The sequence below is a fragment of the Pseudophryne corroboree genome, chromosome 5 (genome assembly GCF_028390025.1).
Source record: "Pseudophryne corroboree isolate aPseCor3 chromosome 5, aPseCor3.hap2, whole genome shotgun sequence".
Classification (NCBI taxonomy): Eukaryota; Metazoa; Chordata; class Amphibia; order Anura; family Myobatrachidae; genus Pseudophryne; species Pseudophryne corroboree.
The window spans coordinates 497,999,352-498,013,353 of NC_086448.1; the positions used below are offsets into that span (position 1 = coordinate 497,999,352).

Here is a 14,002-nt window from a genome sequence, read left to right on the forward strand (position 1 = left end):
GGAATCCAACTGATTTGCCTGAGCCAGTGGGCGGGGATATATGGACGGGCCCGTTGCATCCTGGGAAGCCTGAAATCTTGTGATCGTTTGGTGCCAATCCGCTGTCGCTCCATCATATCCCATTGTTATCCTGTGGAACCTGTGGACTTAGGGGAAATACCATTATCAATGGTAAGTTCTTACCATAACGTATATATCTAGGGTTTTTTTTGCACGTACCAACCCCTCTGAGTCAATATGCCCCCATTATAAGTAACTTCCCACCCCCCATTGGCAGTAGAACCCCCAGTGGTCTTAAGTCCATATAATAGTTCCCCCCACACCCTTTTAGTACTGAAAAAATAAATTTCAGAACCCCCCTGTTTACAAAAAAAAAAAATATGCTGCATCACTCCAGGGGATCCGAGCAGCCAGAGGAGATCTGTTCTGCACTTGTGCAGAACAGATCTCCTCATCTTCAAGTGGGGCCACGCATATGATGTGGCCTAGCCAGGTAACGTACACCTGGCTCCGGTCGCTTCACATGCAACTATGCAAGACTAGGGGTTAAATAGTTTTTAAGTTACTTTACTACCCAAATCCATCTTTTTCCATTTACTTCTTTTTATAATGCATATATTAGGAATAAATGACAAGGAGGATATATTTCCAGTACAAGTCTTCTTGTTTTAAAATGGCATCTTAATATCACTGCTTCTTATTTCCTCAGGATTTTGAAATGTGGGATGATGTAGGATTGAACATCCCAAAACCTCCAGACTTGTTGCAGCTTTACCGGAGCTTTGGAGTAGTTAAGGACACAGCAGACATTACAGTTGGTGTAACGGAAGATGATCTTGAGCCTATTCCAAGCACGGAGAGACCTGCGGCGGAATCCCAAACTATACAGGTGAAGCTGTTTTTTGAGAGATGAAATGCTTCAAGTGCTATCAGGAATGGGAAGTTGTTTTCTGTATAATATGGTAGAATATGGTAGTAAAGGTTGTATCCTAACCAGATACAAATTAATGTAAATGTGTCATTTGCAGCAAAGTGCTGTGCTTGTTGCTTCTTACTGTAGAATCATAATGTTACACACCTATAAGTGGAAGAACTGTGAAAATTTTAAACCTGAGAAAATTGAAAGGTTGAAAGTATATCTATGGTGGAAGTAGCTACTTGGTCTCATCCCTGAGATGATACAAAATGTGCACCATACCTCAGAGGTGTAACTAGTTGCTAGTGAAGTGATGGGCTAAAATTGTAAACATAAATTTGACGTTACACAGACGTTAAACTGAAGGAAAAGAGAACAAGAACATTCTGCCAAAAATCTGGAACACCGAAGGACTGCTTTCAAACAACCAATGTGAGTCCACTTACTCTACACATCAAACAACTCAAGTCTAAGTAACCTGGACACTTACCACTTAATCCTGTGTTAGGAATGCTGAAAGTCCTTTCTCTGACGTCCTAAGTGGATGCTGGGACTCCGTAAGGACCATGGGGATAGTGGCTCCGCAGGAGACTGGGCACAACTAAAAGAAAGCTTTGGGTCTACCTGGTGTGCACTGGCTCCTCCCTCTATGACCCTCCTCCAGACCCCAGTTAGAATCTTGTGCCCGGCTGAGCTGGATGCACACTAGGGGCTCTCCTGAGCTCCTAGAAAAGAAAGTATATTTTAGGTTTTTTATTTTCAGTGAGATCTGCTAGCAACAGACTCACTGCTACGAGGGACTAAGGGGAGAAGAAGCGAACCTACCTGCTTGCAGCTAGCTTGGGCTTCTTAGGCTACTGGACACCATTAGCTCCAGAGGGATCGAACACAGGGCCCGACCTCGATCGTCCGGTCCCGGAGCCGCGCCGCCGTCCCCCTTACAGAGCCAGAAACAAGAAGATGGTCCTGGAAATCGGCGGCAGAAGACTTCGGTCTTCAACAAGGTAGCGCACAGCACTGCAGCTGTGCGCCATTGCTCCTCATGCACACCTCACACTCCGGTCACTGATGGGTGCAGGGCGCTGGGGGGGGGGGGGGGGCGCCCTGAGCAGCAATATTAGACACCTTGCTGGCATAAAAATCACATAATATAGTCCTAGAGGCTATATATGTGAAAAATACCCCTGCCAGATATCTATAAAAAAGCGGGAGAAGTCCGCCGGAAAAGGGGCGGGGCTATCTCCCTCAGCACACTGGCGCCATTTTTCCCCGCACAGCTCCGCTGGAAGGATCGCTCCCAGGCTCTCCCCTGCAGTTTCAAGACTACAAAGGGTAAAAAAGAGAGGGGGGGGCACTAAATTTAGGCGCAGTAGTATACATATAAGCAGCTATAAGGGAAAATCACTCAGTTATAGTGTTAATCCCTGTGTATATATAGCGCTCTGGTGTGTGCTGGCATACTCTCTCTCTGTCTCCCCAAAGGACTTTGTGGGGTCCTGTCCTCAGTCAGAGCATTCCGTGTGTGTGTGCGGTGTGTCGGTACGGCTGTGTCGACATGTTTGATGAGGAGGCTTATGTGGAGGCGGAGCAGATGCCGATAAATGTGATGTCACCCCCTGCGGGGCCGACACCTGAGTGGATGGACTTGTGGAAGGAATTACGTGAAAGTGTCAACTCCTTACATGAAAGGTTTGACGACATAGCAGATGTGGGACAGCCGGCTTCTCAGCTCGTGCCTGCCCAACTGTCTCAAAAGCTATCAGGGGCTCTAAAACGCCCGCTACCTCAGATGGCAGACAGATGTCGACACGGATACTGACTCCAGTGTCGACGACGTTGAGACTAATGTAACTTCCAATAGGGCCACACGTTACATGATTGAGGCGATGAAAAATGTGTTGCACATTTCTGATGTTACCCCAGGTACCACAAAAAAGGGTATTATGTTTGGGGAGAAAAAACTACCAGTGGTTTTTCCCCCATCTGAGGAATTAAATGAAGTGTGTGAAGAAGCGTGGGCTTCCCCCGATAAGAAACTGGTAATTTCTAAAAGGTTACTAATGACGTACCCTTTCCTGCCAGAGGATAGGTCACGTTGGGAAACATCCCCTAGGGTGGATAAAGCGCTCACACGCCTGTCAAAGAAGGTGGCACTACCGTCTCCGGATACGGCCGCCCTAAAGGAGCCTGCTGATAGAAAGCAGGAGGCTATCCTGAAGTCTGTATATACTCACACAGGTATTATACTGAGACCAGCTATTGCTTCAGCATGGATGTGCAGTGCTGCAGCTGCATGGTCAGATTCCCTGTCGGAAAATATTGATACCCTAGACAGGGACACTATATTGCTAACCATAGAGCATATTAAAGACGCAGTCTTATACATGAGAGATGCACAGAGGGATATTTGCCGGCTGGCATCTAAAATAAGTGCAATGTCCATTTCTGCCAGGAGAGGATTATGGACTCGGCAGTGGACGGGTGATGCAGATTCTAAAAGGCACATGGAAGTTTTGCCTTACAAGGGTGAGGAGTTGTTCGGGGATGGTCTCTCGGACCTCGTTTCCACAGCTACAGCTGGGAAATCAGCATTTTTACCCCATGTTCCCTCACAGCCAAAGAAAGCACCGTATTATCAGGTAAAGTCCTTTCGGCCCCAGAAAGGCAAGCGGGTTAAAGGCGCGTCCTTTCTGCCCAGAGGCAGAGGGAAAAAGCTGCAGCATACAGCCAGTTCCCAGGAGCAAAAGTCCTCCCCCGCTTCCTCCAAGTCCACCGCATGACGCTGGGGCTCCACAGGCGGAGCCAGGTACGGTGGGGGCCCATCTCAAAAACTTCAGCAATCAGTGGGCTCGTTCACGAGTGGGTCCCTGGATCCTTCAAGTAGTATCTCAGGGGTACAATCTGGAATTCGAGACGTCCCCCCCGCCGTTTCCTCAAATCTGCCTTGCCAACATCTCCCTCAGGCAGGCAGGCAGTGCTAGAGGCAATTCACAAGCTGTATTCCCAGCAGGTGATAGTCAAGGTGCCCCTTCTTCAACAAGGACGGGGTTACTATTCCACAATGTTTGTGGTTCCGAAACCGGACGGTTCGGTGAGACCCATTTTAAATTTGAAATCCTTGAACACATATTTAAAAAAATTCAAGTTCAATATGGAATCGCTCAGGGCGGTTATTTCAAGCCTGGACGAGGGGGATTACATTGTATCACTGGACATCAAGGATGCTTACCTGCATGTCCCCATTTACCATCATCACCAGGAGTACTTCAGATTTGTGGTACAGGATTGTCATTACCAATTCCAGACGTTGCCGTTTGGTCTGTCCACGGCACCGAAGGTATTTACCAAGGTAATGGCCGAAATGATGATACTCCTTCGAAAAAAGGGAGTTTTAATTATCCCGTACTTGGACGATCTCCTGATAAAGGCGAGGTCCAGGGAGCAGTTGTTGGTCGGGGTAGCACTATCTCGGGAGGTGCTACAACAGCATGGTTGGATTCTAAATATTCCAAAGTCACAGCTGGTCCCTACGACACGTCTACTGTTCCTGGGGATGGTTCTGGACACAGAACAGAAAAAAGTGTTTCTCCCGGAGGAGAAGGCCAAGGAGCTGTCATCTCTAGTCAGAGGCCTCCTAAAACCAAAACAGGTGTCGGTGCATCACTGCACGCGAGTCCTGGGAAAAATGGTAGCTTCCTACGAAGCAATTCCATTCGGCAGGTTCCATGCCAGAACTTTTCAGTGGGACCTGTTGGACAAGTGGTCCGGTTCGCATCTTCAGATGCATCGGCTGATAACCCTGTCTCCAAGGACCAGGGTGTCTCTGCTTTGGTGGCTGCAAAGTGCTCATCTTCAAGAGGGCCGCAGATTCGGCATACAGGACTGGGTCCTGGTGACCACGGATGCCAGCCTTCGAGGCTGGGGGGCAGTCACACAGGGAAGAAACTTCCAAGGACTATGGTCAAGTCAGGAGACTTCCCTACACATAAATATTCTGGAACTGAGGGCCATTTACAATGCCCTAAGTCTGGCAAAACCCCTGCTTCAAAACCAGCCGGTACTGATCCAGTCAGACAACATCACGGCAGTCGCCCATGTAAACCGACAGGACGGCACAAGAAGCAGGACGGCGATGGCAGAAGCCACAAGGATTCTCCGATGGGCGGAAAATCACGTGTTAGCACTGTCAGCAGTGTTCATTCCGGGAGTGGACAACTGGGAAGCAGACTTCCTCAGCAGACACGACCTCCACCCGGGAGAGTGGGGACTTCATCTAGAAGTCTTCCAACTGATTGTAAACCGTTGGGAAAGGCCACAGGTGGACATGATGGCATCCCGCCTAAACAAAAAGCTAGAAAGATATTGCGCCAGGTCAAGAGACCCTCAGGCGATAGTTGTGGACACTCTAGTGACACCGTGGGTGTACCGGTCGGTTTATGTGTTCCCTCCTCTTCCTCTCATACCCAAGGTACTGAGGATAATAAGGAGAAGAGGTGTAAGAACTATACTCATTGTTCCGGATTGGCCAAGAAGAGCTTGGTACCGGAACTTCAAGAAATGATCTCAGAGGACCTATGGCCTCTGCCGCTCAGACAGGACCTGCTGCAGCAGGGGCCCTGTCTGTTCCAAGACTTACCGCGGCTGCGTTTGACGGCATGGCGGCTGAACGCCGGATCCTGAAGGAAAAGGGCATTCCGGAGGAAGTCATCCCTACGCTGATTAAAGCTAGGAAGGAGGTGACCGCAAACCATTATCACCGCATATGGCGAAAATATGTTGCGTGGTGTGAGGCCAGAAGGGCCCCAACGGAGGAGTTTCAGCTGGGTCGATTTCTGCACTTCCTACAGTCAGGAGTGACTATGGGCCTAAAATTGGGTTCCATTAAGGTCCAGATTTCGGCTCTATCGATTTTCTTCCAGAGAGAACTGGCTTCACTACCTGAAGTTCAGACTTTTGTTAAGGGTGTGCTGCATATTCAGCCCCCTTTTGTGCCTCCAGTGGCACCTTGGGATCTCAATGTGGTGTTGGATTTCCTAAAGTCACATTGGTTTGAGCCACTTAAAACCGTGGAATTAAAATATCTCACGTGGAAAGTGGTCATGCTGTTGGCCTTGGCTTCGGCCATGCGTGTGTCAGAATTGGCGGCTTTGTCCTGTAAAAGCCCTTATCTGATTTTCCATATGGATAGGGCAGAATTGAGGACTCGTCCCCAGTTTCTCCCTAAGGTGGTATCGGCTTTTCATTTGAACCAACCTATCGTGGTGCCTGCGGCTACTAAAGACTTGGAGGCTTCCAAGTTGTTGGACGTAGTCAGGGCCCTGAAAATTTATGTTTCCAGGACAGCTGGAGTCAGGAAAACTGACTCGTTATTTATCCTGTATGCACCCAACAAGCTGGGTGCTCCTGCTTCAAAGCAGACTATTGCTCGCTGGATCTGTAGTACGATTCAGCTTGCACATTCTGCGGCTGGACTGCCGCATCCTAAATCGGTAAAAGCCCATTCCACAAGGAAGGTGGGCTCTTCTTGGGCGGCTGCCCTAGGGGTCTCGGCTCTACAACTTTGCCGAGCAGCTACTTGGTCGGGGTCAAACACATTTGCTAAATTCTACAAGTTTGACACCCTGGCTGAGGAGGACCTTGAGTTTGTCCATTCGGTGCTGCAGAGTCATCCGCACTCTCCCGTCCATTTGGGAGCTTTGGTATAATCCCCATGGTCCTTACGGAGTCCCAGCATCCACTTAGGACGTCAGAGAAAATAAGATTTTACTCACCGGTAAATCTATTTCTCGTAGTCCGTAGTGGATGCTGGGCGCCCGTCCCAAGTGCGGATTGTCTGCAATACTTGTATATAGTTATTGTTTAACTAAAGGGTTAGTGTTGAGCCACCTGTTGAGAGGCTCAGTTGTTGTTCATACTGTTAACTGGGTATAGTACAGGTATCACGAGTTATACGGTGTGATTGGTGTGGCTGGAATGAGTCTTACCCGGGATTCAAAATCCTTCCTTATTGTGTCAGCTCTTCCGGGCACAGTATCCTAACTGAGGTCTGGAGGAGGGTCATAGAGGGAGGAGCCAGTGCCCACCAGGTAGACCTAAAGCTTTCTATTAGTTGTGCCCAGTCTCCTGCGGAGCCTCTATCCCCATGGTCCTTACGGAGTCCCAGCATACACTAGGGACTACGAGAAATAGATTTACCGGTGAGTAAAATCTTATTTTCCACTTCATCTGCAACTACTTATGCTTTTAGTTTACCACAAACATCTGAATTCTCAGTTGTACCAGTGTAATTTCACCTTTACATTTTTTTGTTTTTCCCTACTCTCACAAACTCTCCAACGGTCCACTTTACAACTCAACTTTTGCAACCGTTTATTATTTTATATCGCTTGAAACTATAGTATTGTTATTGAACATACTTTACACATTTTCAAAGAGGATAAGAAATAGATTACAAGCACTCCACAGATAGACCAGTTCACCATTAGTCTCACCACAATGTTATCAGATGTATCAACTTCACAATTACAGGTTGAGTCTCCCTTATCCAAAATGCTTGGGACCAGAGGTATTTTGGATATGGGATTTTTCCGTATTTTGGAATAATTGCATACCGTAATGAGATATCATGGTGATGGGACCCAAGTCTAAGCACAGAATGCATTTATGTTACATATACACCTTATACACACAGCAGGGAGGTAATTTTAGCCAATATTTCTTATAACTTTGTGCATTAAACAAAGTGTGTGTACATTCACACAATTCATTTAGGTTTCATATACACTTTATACACACAGCCTGAAGGTCATTTAATACAATATTTTTAATAACTTTGTGTATTAAATAAGGTCTGTGTACATTGAGCCATCAGAAAACAAAGATTTCTCTATCTCACTCTCACTCAAAAAAGTCCGTATTTCAGAATATTCCGTATTTCGGAATATTTGGATATGGGATACTCAACCTGTATCTGGTAATGTTCTATCTTATTTCTTTGTATGTAATCTGTAACAGACTGTGTCCCCTTCTTATATACAAGAGCCAATTTAGCTCATAAAGGGGAACACAATAAAAATATCATAGTGCAAATTATCATTTAAAACACTGGAGTTTAATACTATAATACACTTACAAACATAGAAGATAAAAAGCGCATGTTCAAAATCCCTTTAGGCAGTGGCAGCAACGAATTGGAAAGTCCTCAACCCCCGGCTGTGAATGTTTCAGTCTCTCGCCTATCCAAGAATGCGGTGCTGCCGGCCCCGGGCTCCTTCACCACGATAAACCCTGGTGATAGACTTTAGAGTAGTCTCTATCTTCCTATCTACACAGCAGCGGGTATGTCTCAGACCGGTCATAGCAGGTTGCTGGATGACTCATGCCATTCATACCTGGGCTACTCAGATTCAGGTGGGCCTCTTGGGGGATATGCCCCTGGTCACTACAGTGACTCTCCTGTAGCACATTCAGGACACCGAACGTGTCCTTGTGACTGTCTCAAGGAGATAGGCACTAGTAATGCTAGAACCACTGCTATGGCGGTGTCGGCGTGCAGGGTTTTTTGGTTGCGTCAACGGATAGAATTGGATACATGGATTTCTAAGGTTACTGCAGGGAAATCCACATTTCTCTCCTCTGGGGCCCCGCCGGCTAGGCGTTCCTACCCAGGGCCGTCTACCCAGTCCTTTCGGTCTAACAGATTTAGATCTAGGGCCAGAGGTGCCTCCAATGCAGCTAGAGGCACCAGAGGTAAGACAAGAAAACCAGCGATCGCCAGTTCTCTGGAGAGCACCGGTACTGCTTCCACTAAGGCCTCAGCATGACGGTGCCCACCCACCTCGAGGGGATCTGGAAGTGGGAGCTCAGGTGCGTCACTCCAGCTGCATCTGGGAAAGTTCCTGCCAGGATACCTGGGTCAAGGACCTCATTTCTCAGGGCTACAAGCTGAAGTTCGACACTGCTCCTCCCAATTGATTATTCAAATCAAACTTACCAACTTTGAAGGATGCACGTGTTACGCTGCAACAGGCCATCCTAAAATTGGTACAATCCCAAATCATTGTTCCAGTACCGTTGAAACAACAGGGACAGGGTTACTACTCCAGCCTGTTCATGGTACTGAAGCCGGACGGTTTGGTAAGGCCCATTTTTATTCTAAAATCGTTGATTCCTTACCTAAAGGTTTTCAAGTTCAAGATGGAATCCTTGCGAGCAGTGATTGCGGGCCTGGAAGACCGGAAGTTCATGGTCTCCCTGGATATAAAAGACGCCTATCTCCATATCCCGATTTGGCCACCTCATCAGGCTTACCTGAGGTTTGCCCTGCTGAACGATCACTACCAGTTCCAGGTGCTACCCTTCGGCCTGTCCACAGGGGGTGGTCACGAAGGTGATGGCGGAGATGATGTTCCAACTGCGGGTCCAGGGGGTCAATGTTGTCCCTTACCTGGACAATCTCCTGATCAAAGCCAGATCCAGGGAGCTTTTATATAGACCGTGTTATCAAGCTTCTGTCACACCATGGGTGGATCCTCCATTTACAGAAATCCCACCTGGAGCCCTCTCAGAGGCTCCTGTTCCTGGGAATTTTGCTGGATACTGTGGCCCAAAACGTGTTCTTCCCAGATGACAAGGCGAGAAAACTTCACTTCAGGCATGGTTCTCCAGCCTACCATGGTATCCATCCATCTTTGCATAAGATTGTTGGGGAAAATGGTTGCCTCATACGAGGCAATCCAGTATGGAAGGTTCCATGCCAGGTCTTTTCAATTGGATCCCCTGAGCAAGTAGACCGGATCACATCGTCAGATGCACTGGATAATTCGGCTGTCACCTCAGGCCAGGATTTCTCTCCTTTCGTGGCTGCAGTCCTCCAACCTACTGGAAGGCCGAAGTTTCGGGATTCAGGATTGGATCCTCCTTACGTCGGATGCGAGTCTGAGAGGATGGGGAGCGGTCACCCAAGGGGTTCAGTTCCAGGGCAGGTGGTCAGCCCATGAAGCCCTCCTTCCGATCAACATTCTGGAGCTTCGGGCGATCTACAATGCTCTGCTTCAGGCCTTTCCTCTACTCAGGGATCACATAATCCAGGTACAGTCGGACATTAATCGACAAGGAGGGACAAAAAGCAGGGCCTGCATGCGAGAGATGTCAATGATACTCCTCTGGGCAAAAAGAAATGCAAGAGCAATGTCTGCAATCTTCATTCCAGGAGCAACTCTTAAGCGGACTTCCTGAGTCGTCACGATCTCCACCCAGGAGAGTGGGGGCTTCACCAACAGGTGTTTCAGCAGATCATCGACTGGTGGGGTTGCCCACAAATAGACATGATTGCTTCTCGACTCAACAAGAAGCTTCGTTGGTATTGCTCACGAACCAGGGACCCTCAAGCAGTAGAAGCCCTGACGTTGCCATGGCCTTACCGGCTGGTCTACCTGTTTCCTCAGATTCCATTGCTCTCAAGGGTGCTCGAGCAAATCGGGAATCAAGGAGTCCAGGCAATTCTAATTGCAGCGGATTGGGCTCAGAGGGCTTGGTACGCGGATCTTCTGGACAAGGTCCGTCGAAGACCCTTGGCCTCTGCCACTTAGAAGAGATTTTCTTCAACAAGGACCGTTCGTCTACCCCGAGTTACGACAACTTCGTTTGACGGCATGGAGGTTGAGCGGAACATCCTAGCTCACAAGGGCCTTTCCAAAAAGGTTATTTCCTGGTGCAGGCGAGGAAGCCTGCGTGTGTCAATACACTATCATCATATCTGGAGGAGATATGTCTCTTGGTGCAAGGACTGCACGTATCCTCCTGCGGAGTTTCACTTGGGACGGTTCCTCCGTTTCCTGCAGGCTGGTGTGGATAAGGGCTTGCGTCTGAGTTCCGTTAAAGTCCAGAGCTCAGCTCTCTCCATTTTCTTCTAGACGGAATTGGCAGTATTGCAGTAAGTTCAGACCTTCTTGCAAGGGGTGCTTCATTCAACCTCTTTGTGCTGCCCACGGCACCATGAGTCTTGAATGTAGTGTTGGAATTTCTACAGTCCTCCTGGTTTGAGCCTCTGACGACTGTAGAAGACAAGTACCTCACGTGGAAGATGGTGATGTTATTGGCCCTGGCTTCTGCTAGGCATGTCTCAGAATTGGGGGCCTTATCGAATAAAGCCCCGACTTGGTCTTTTATGAGGACAGAGCGGAGCTCGAGAGTAGACAATAGTTCCTGCCAAATTTCGTCTCTGCGTTCCACTCTAATCAACCTATTGTGGTTCCGTCAAGTGCTGGCACTTCTACTCCTCCGAAAGGATTGGATGCTGTGCAAGCCTTGAAGTTCTATGTCAAGAGAACGGCTAGGATCAGAAAGACGGATTCCTTGTACGTGCTATATGATGCGCAGAAAAAGGGTTACCTTGCTTCTAAGCAGTCCATTGCTCGTTGGCATAGGCTTACTATCCAACAGGCCTATGTGTCGGCAGCCTTGCCTGTTCCACAGTCTCTGAAGGCCCACTCTACAAGGTCAGTGGAGTCTTCCTGGGCGGCTGCCCGTGGAGTCTCGGCCTTACAACTATGCCGAGTTGCTACCTTTGTAGGAAGAAAACCTTTGTGAAGTTCTACAGGTTGTATACCGTGGCCAAAGAGGATTATCAGTTTGGGCAGGTGGTACTGCAGACGTCTCCGCACATTCCTGCCTGTTCTGGAAGCTTTGGGACGTCCCCATCGTACTAGAGTCCCCCAATATCCCTTATGGATGCTAGAGAAAATAGGCTTTTATTTACCTACCGGTAAATCCTTTTCTTGTAGTCCATAAGGGATATTGGGCGCCCGCCTCAGTGTGTTATCTTTTCTGCAGGTTCTCTTTTCTATGGTTACCTGTTCAGCTTTTGCTGATTTGTTTCCAGCCGTTGCTGGTCGTTTTATCTTAGTGGTGTGCTGGTATGTAAATCTCACCACTCATTGTTGTTCCTTCTCTCAAGTATGTCCTTTCTCCTTCGGGCACTATTTTACCTATAACTGCCTGTGGGAGGGGGCGTAGAGGGGAGGAGCCAGCACACACAGTTGAAGAAATTTAAAGTGCACCGGCTCCTTTGGACCCCGTCTATACACCATTGTACTAGATTCCCCCAATATACCTTATGGACTACGAGAAAAGGATTTTACTGGTAGGTAATTAAAATCCTATTTTCCTCTCCAACTCCCTGCATCTCCTAGCCGTTACTGAAACCTGGATTACCCCCTCCCTCTGACACCACTTTTCCTGCTGCTCTCTCTTCTGGGGGCCTCATTCTCACACACCTAGATTTTCCATTCAAAATGTTTAATGCCAGTGGAATGCCCGCAGCCCAACATGCCATACAGCATGCAGTGTTGCAGCATGCCGCAATCGCAGCAGAGATGAGTATGGCCACATCTGTGTAATAAGTAATAAGTAGAACTAATGCTTAACATTAACTTGTTGTTCTTACTTTCAGTTTCATCTATATCTGAATGTACTTTGTATGTATCAATATGTTTAGTCTATCTACCTATTCAGGTGTAATAGGAATAATAAGTTGTAAAAAAATGGTTTTATTGAAAGCCTAATAACATTATTCATTTTAGAAAACATTAAAATATGATTGATCAAGGTTTCTAATACATGATTCATTTTTCTTTTAAACATTAATGTAAAAAAAAAAGATTTAAAGCAAAATAACATTTTAAACCAAAAAAGCATTTGTACCACGTTATAAGCATGTTTGTTTATTTACAATGAAACTGATCTTTCTTTTAGCCATCTGCATTAGTGCAAGAACTAGAGAATAAAATTAGGCAATGTAATGACGAGAATGCAGCTCTGCTGGATCAAATTAGGACTCTCCAGAGGTATGTAATTCTGCTACCGGGGTATGGGGCCACGTTAATTTTCTTAGAATAAGCCGATAAATAGTATAATATTATAATTTAAATATGTTTCTTTATTGGTTCATTCCAAACGACTGATGGCCTTTTTTTTCTTTCACTACACCTGTATTTAGTAATGGCTTGACATTTTTTTGAAAATCGTGTAATATACCTTTTACCCTATTAGATTTTTTTTTTTTTTTAAATGTCTAATTATGCTGTTTTCAGGGAAATTGAAGATCTCCGAGTAAACCCTGTGACCTCTGTGGCAGAGGTTTGCCCTGAAACTCAGCAGCCTCCTAGGAAACTACACGCCCAGACTTCAGAGGAGAGTGACTATTACGTAGATATAAGAATTTCAGACACTGACCATAAATGTGAGTCTACAGAGGAAAGTCTGCCGCTAGAGCACACGGAAACAGACTTTCATCTGTCACAGGATATTCCACCCAGCCCTGACTTGTCCAAGTTTAGTAAGAAGACCCTTCTGTGCACACAGCCACTTAAAGATGGAATACAGTTTGATCAGCCTAATAGGTAAGAGGTATAGAGCTGATCCAAGGACTTCTATCTGTTTAGCAGTTTACAAACCAATAAGTAAGCTATGGCTAAAAGTTATTAAAAAAGAAACCAAGTCATTAACCATTGTTAATAAGATATAGATGTGTCCACTTACATTTAGCTTCCCTGCACGTTAAAAGCCCTTCTAGTCATCCCGTGCAGTGGCATGACTGTAGCGTCAAGCGTCTTACAATCGACTATTTCCTTTAAAATTCGTCTTATTTGCAAAACGATGAAACACGACACACAAGCAGCTTATACTGATTCAAATTATATGTGGTGTTCCTATATTCTGTCTGCGGCTGTAGCTATATACAAAATGGTACATTACAGTGTTATCCTGTCATCTCACTCATGCCAGGCGTTGCCCGCTACGTGGCGTGTTGAGGCAAGATGCATGAGGAATGATTATTCTTAATCAATTGGTAGTGTTTGAATTGTGCACCTGCAACCTTGTCCTTTGTATGCTCATTTGTATAGACTTTCTTAACGCAGAAAATAATCACACATTTTCTCTGACGTCCTAGTGGATGCTGGGACTCCGTCAGGACCATGGGGAATAGCGGCTCCGCAGGAGACAGGGCACAAAATGTAAAAGTTTGACCACTAGGTGGTGTGTACTGGCTCCTCCCCCTATGACCCTCCTCCAAGCCTCAGTTAG

The 14,002-nt window shown here is 46.8% G+C and overlaps 1 protein-coding gene across 3 annotated transcripts in view; it reads left to right on the forward strand.

The window, feature by feature from the left end:
* RELCH (RAB11 binding and LisH domain, coiled-coil and HEAT repeat containing) overlaps nucleotides 1-14,002 on the forward strand; it is a 292,769-nt gene that overhangs the window by 139,188 nt on the left and 139,579 nt on the right. For all 3 annotated transcript variants that reach the window (XM_063922986.1, XM_063922985.1, XM_063922987.1), the window contains 3 exons: nucleotides 710-889; nucleotides 12,671-12,762; nucleotides 13,009-13,317. In XM_063922986.1, the coding sequence (XP_063779056.1) occupies nucleotides 710-889; nucleotides 12,671-12,762; nucleotides 13,009-13,317 (581 nt within the window). The remainder of the gene's footprint in view (nucleotides 1-709; nucleotides 890-12,670; nucleotides 12,763-13,008; nucleotides 13,318-14,002) is intronic.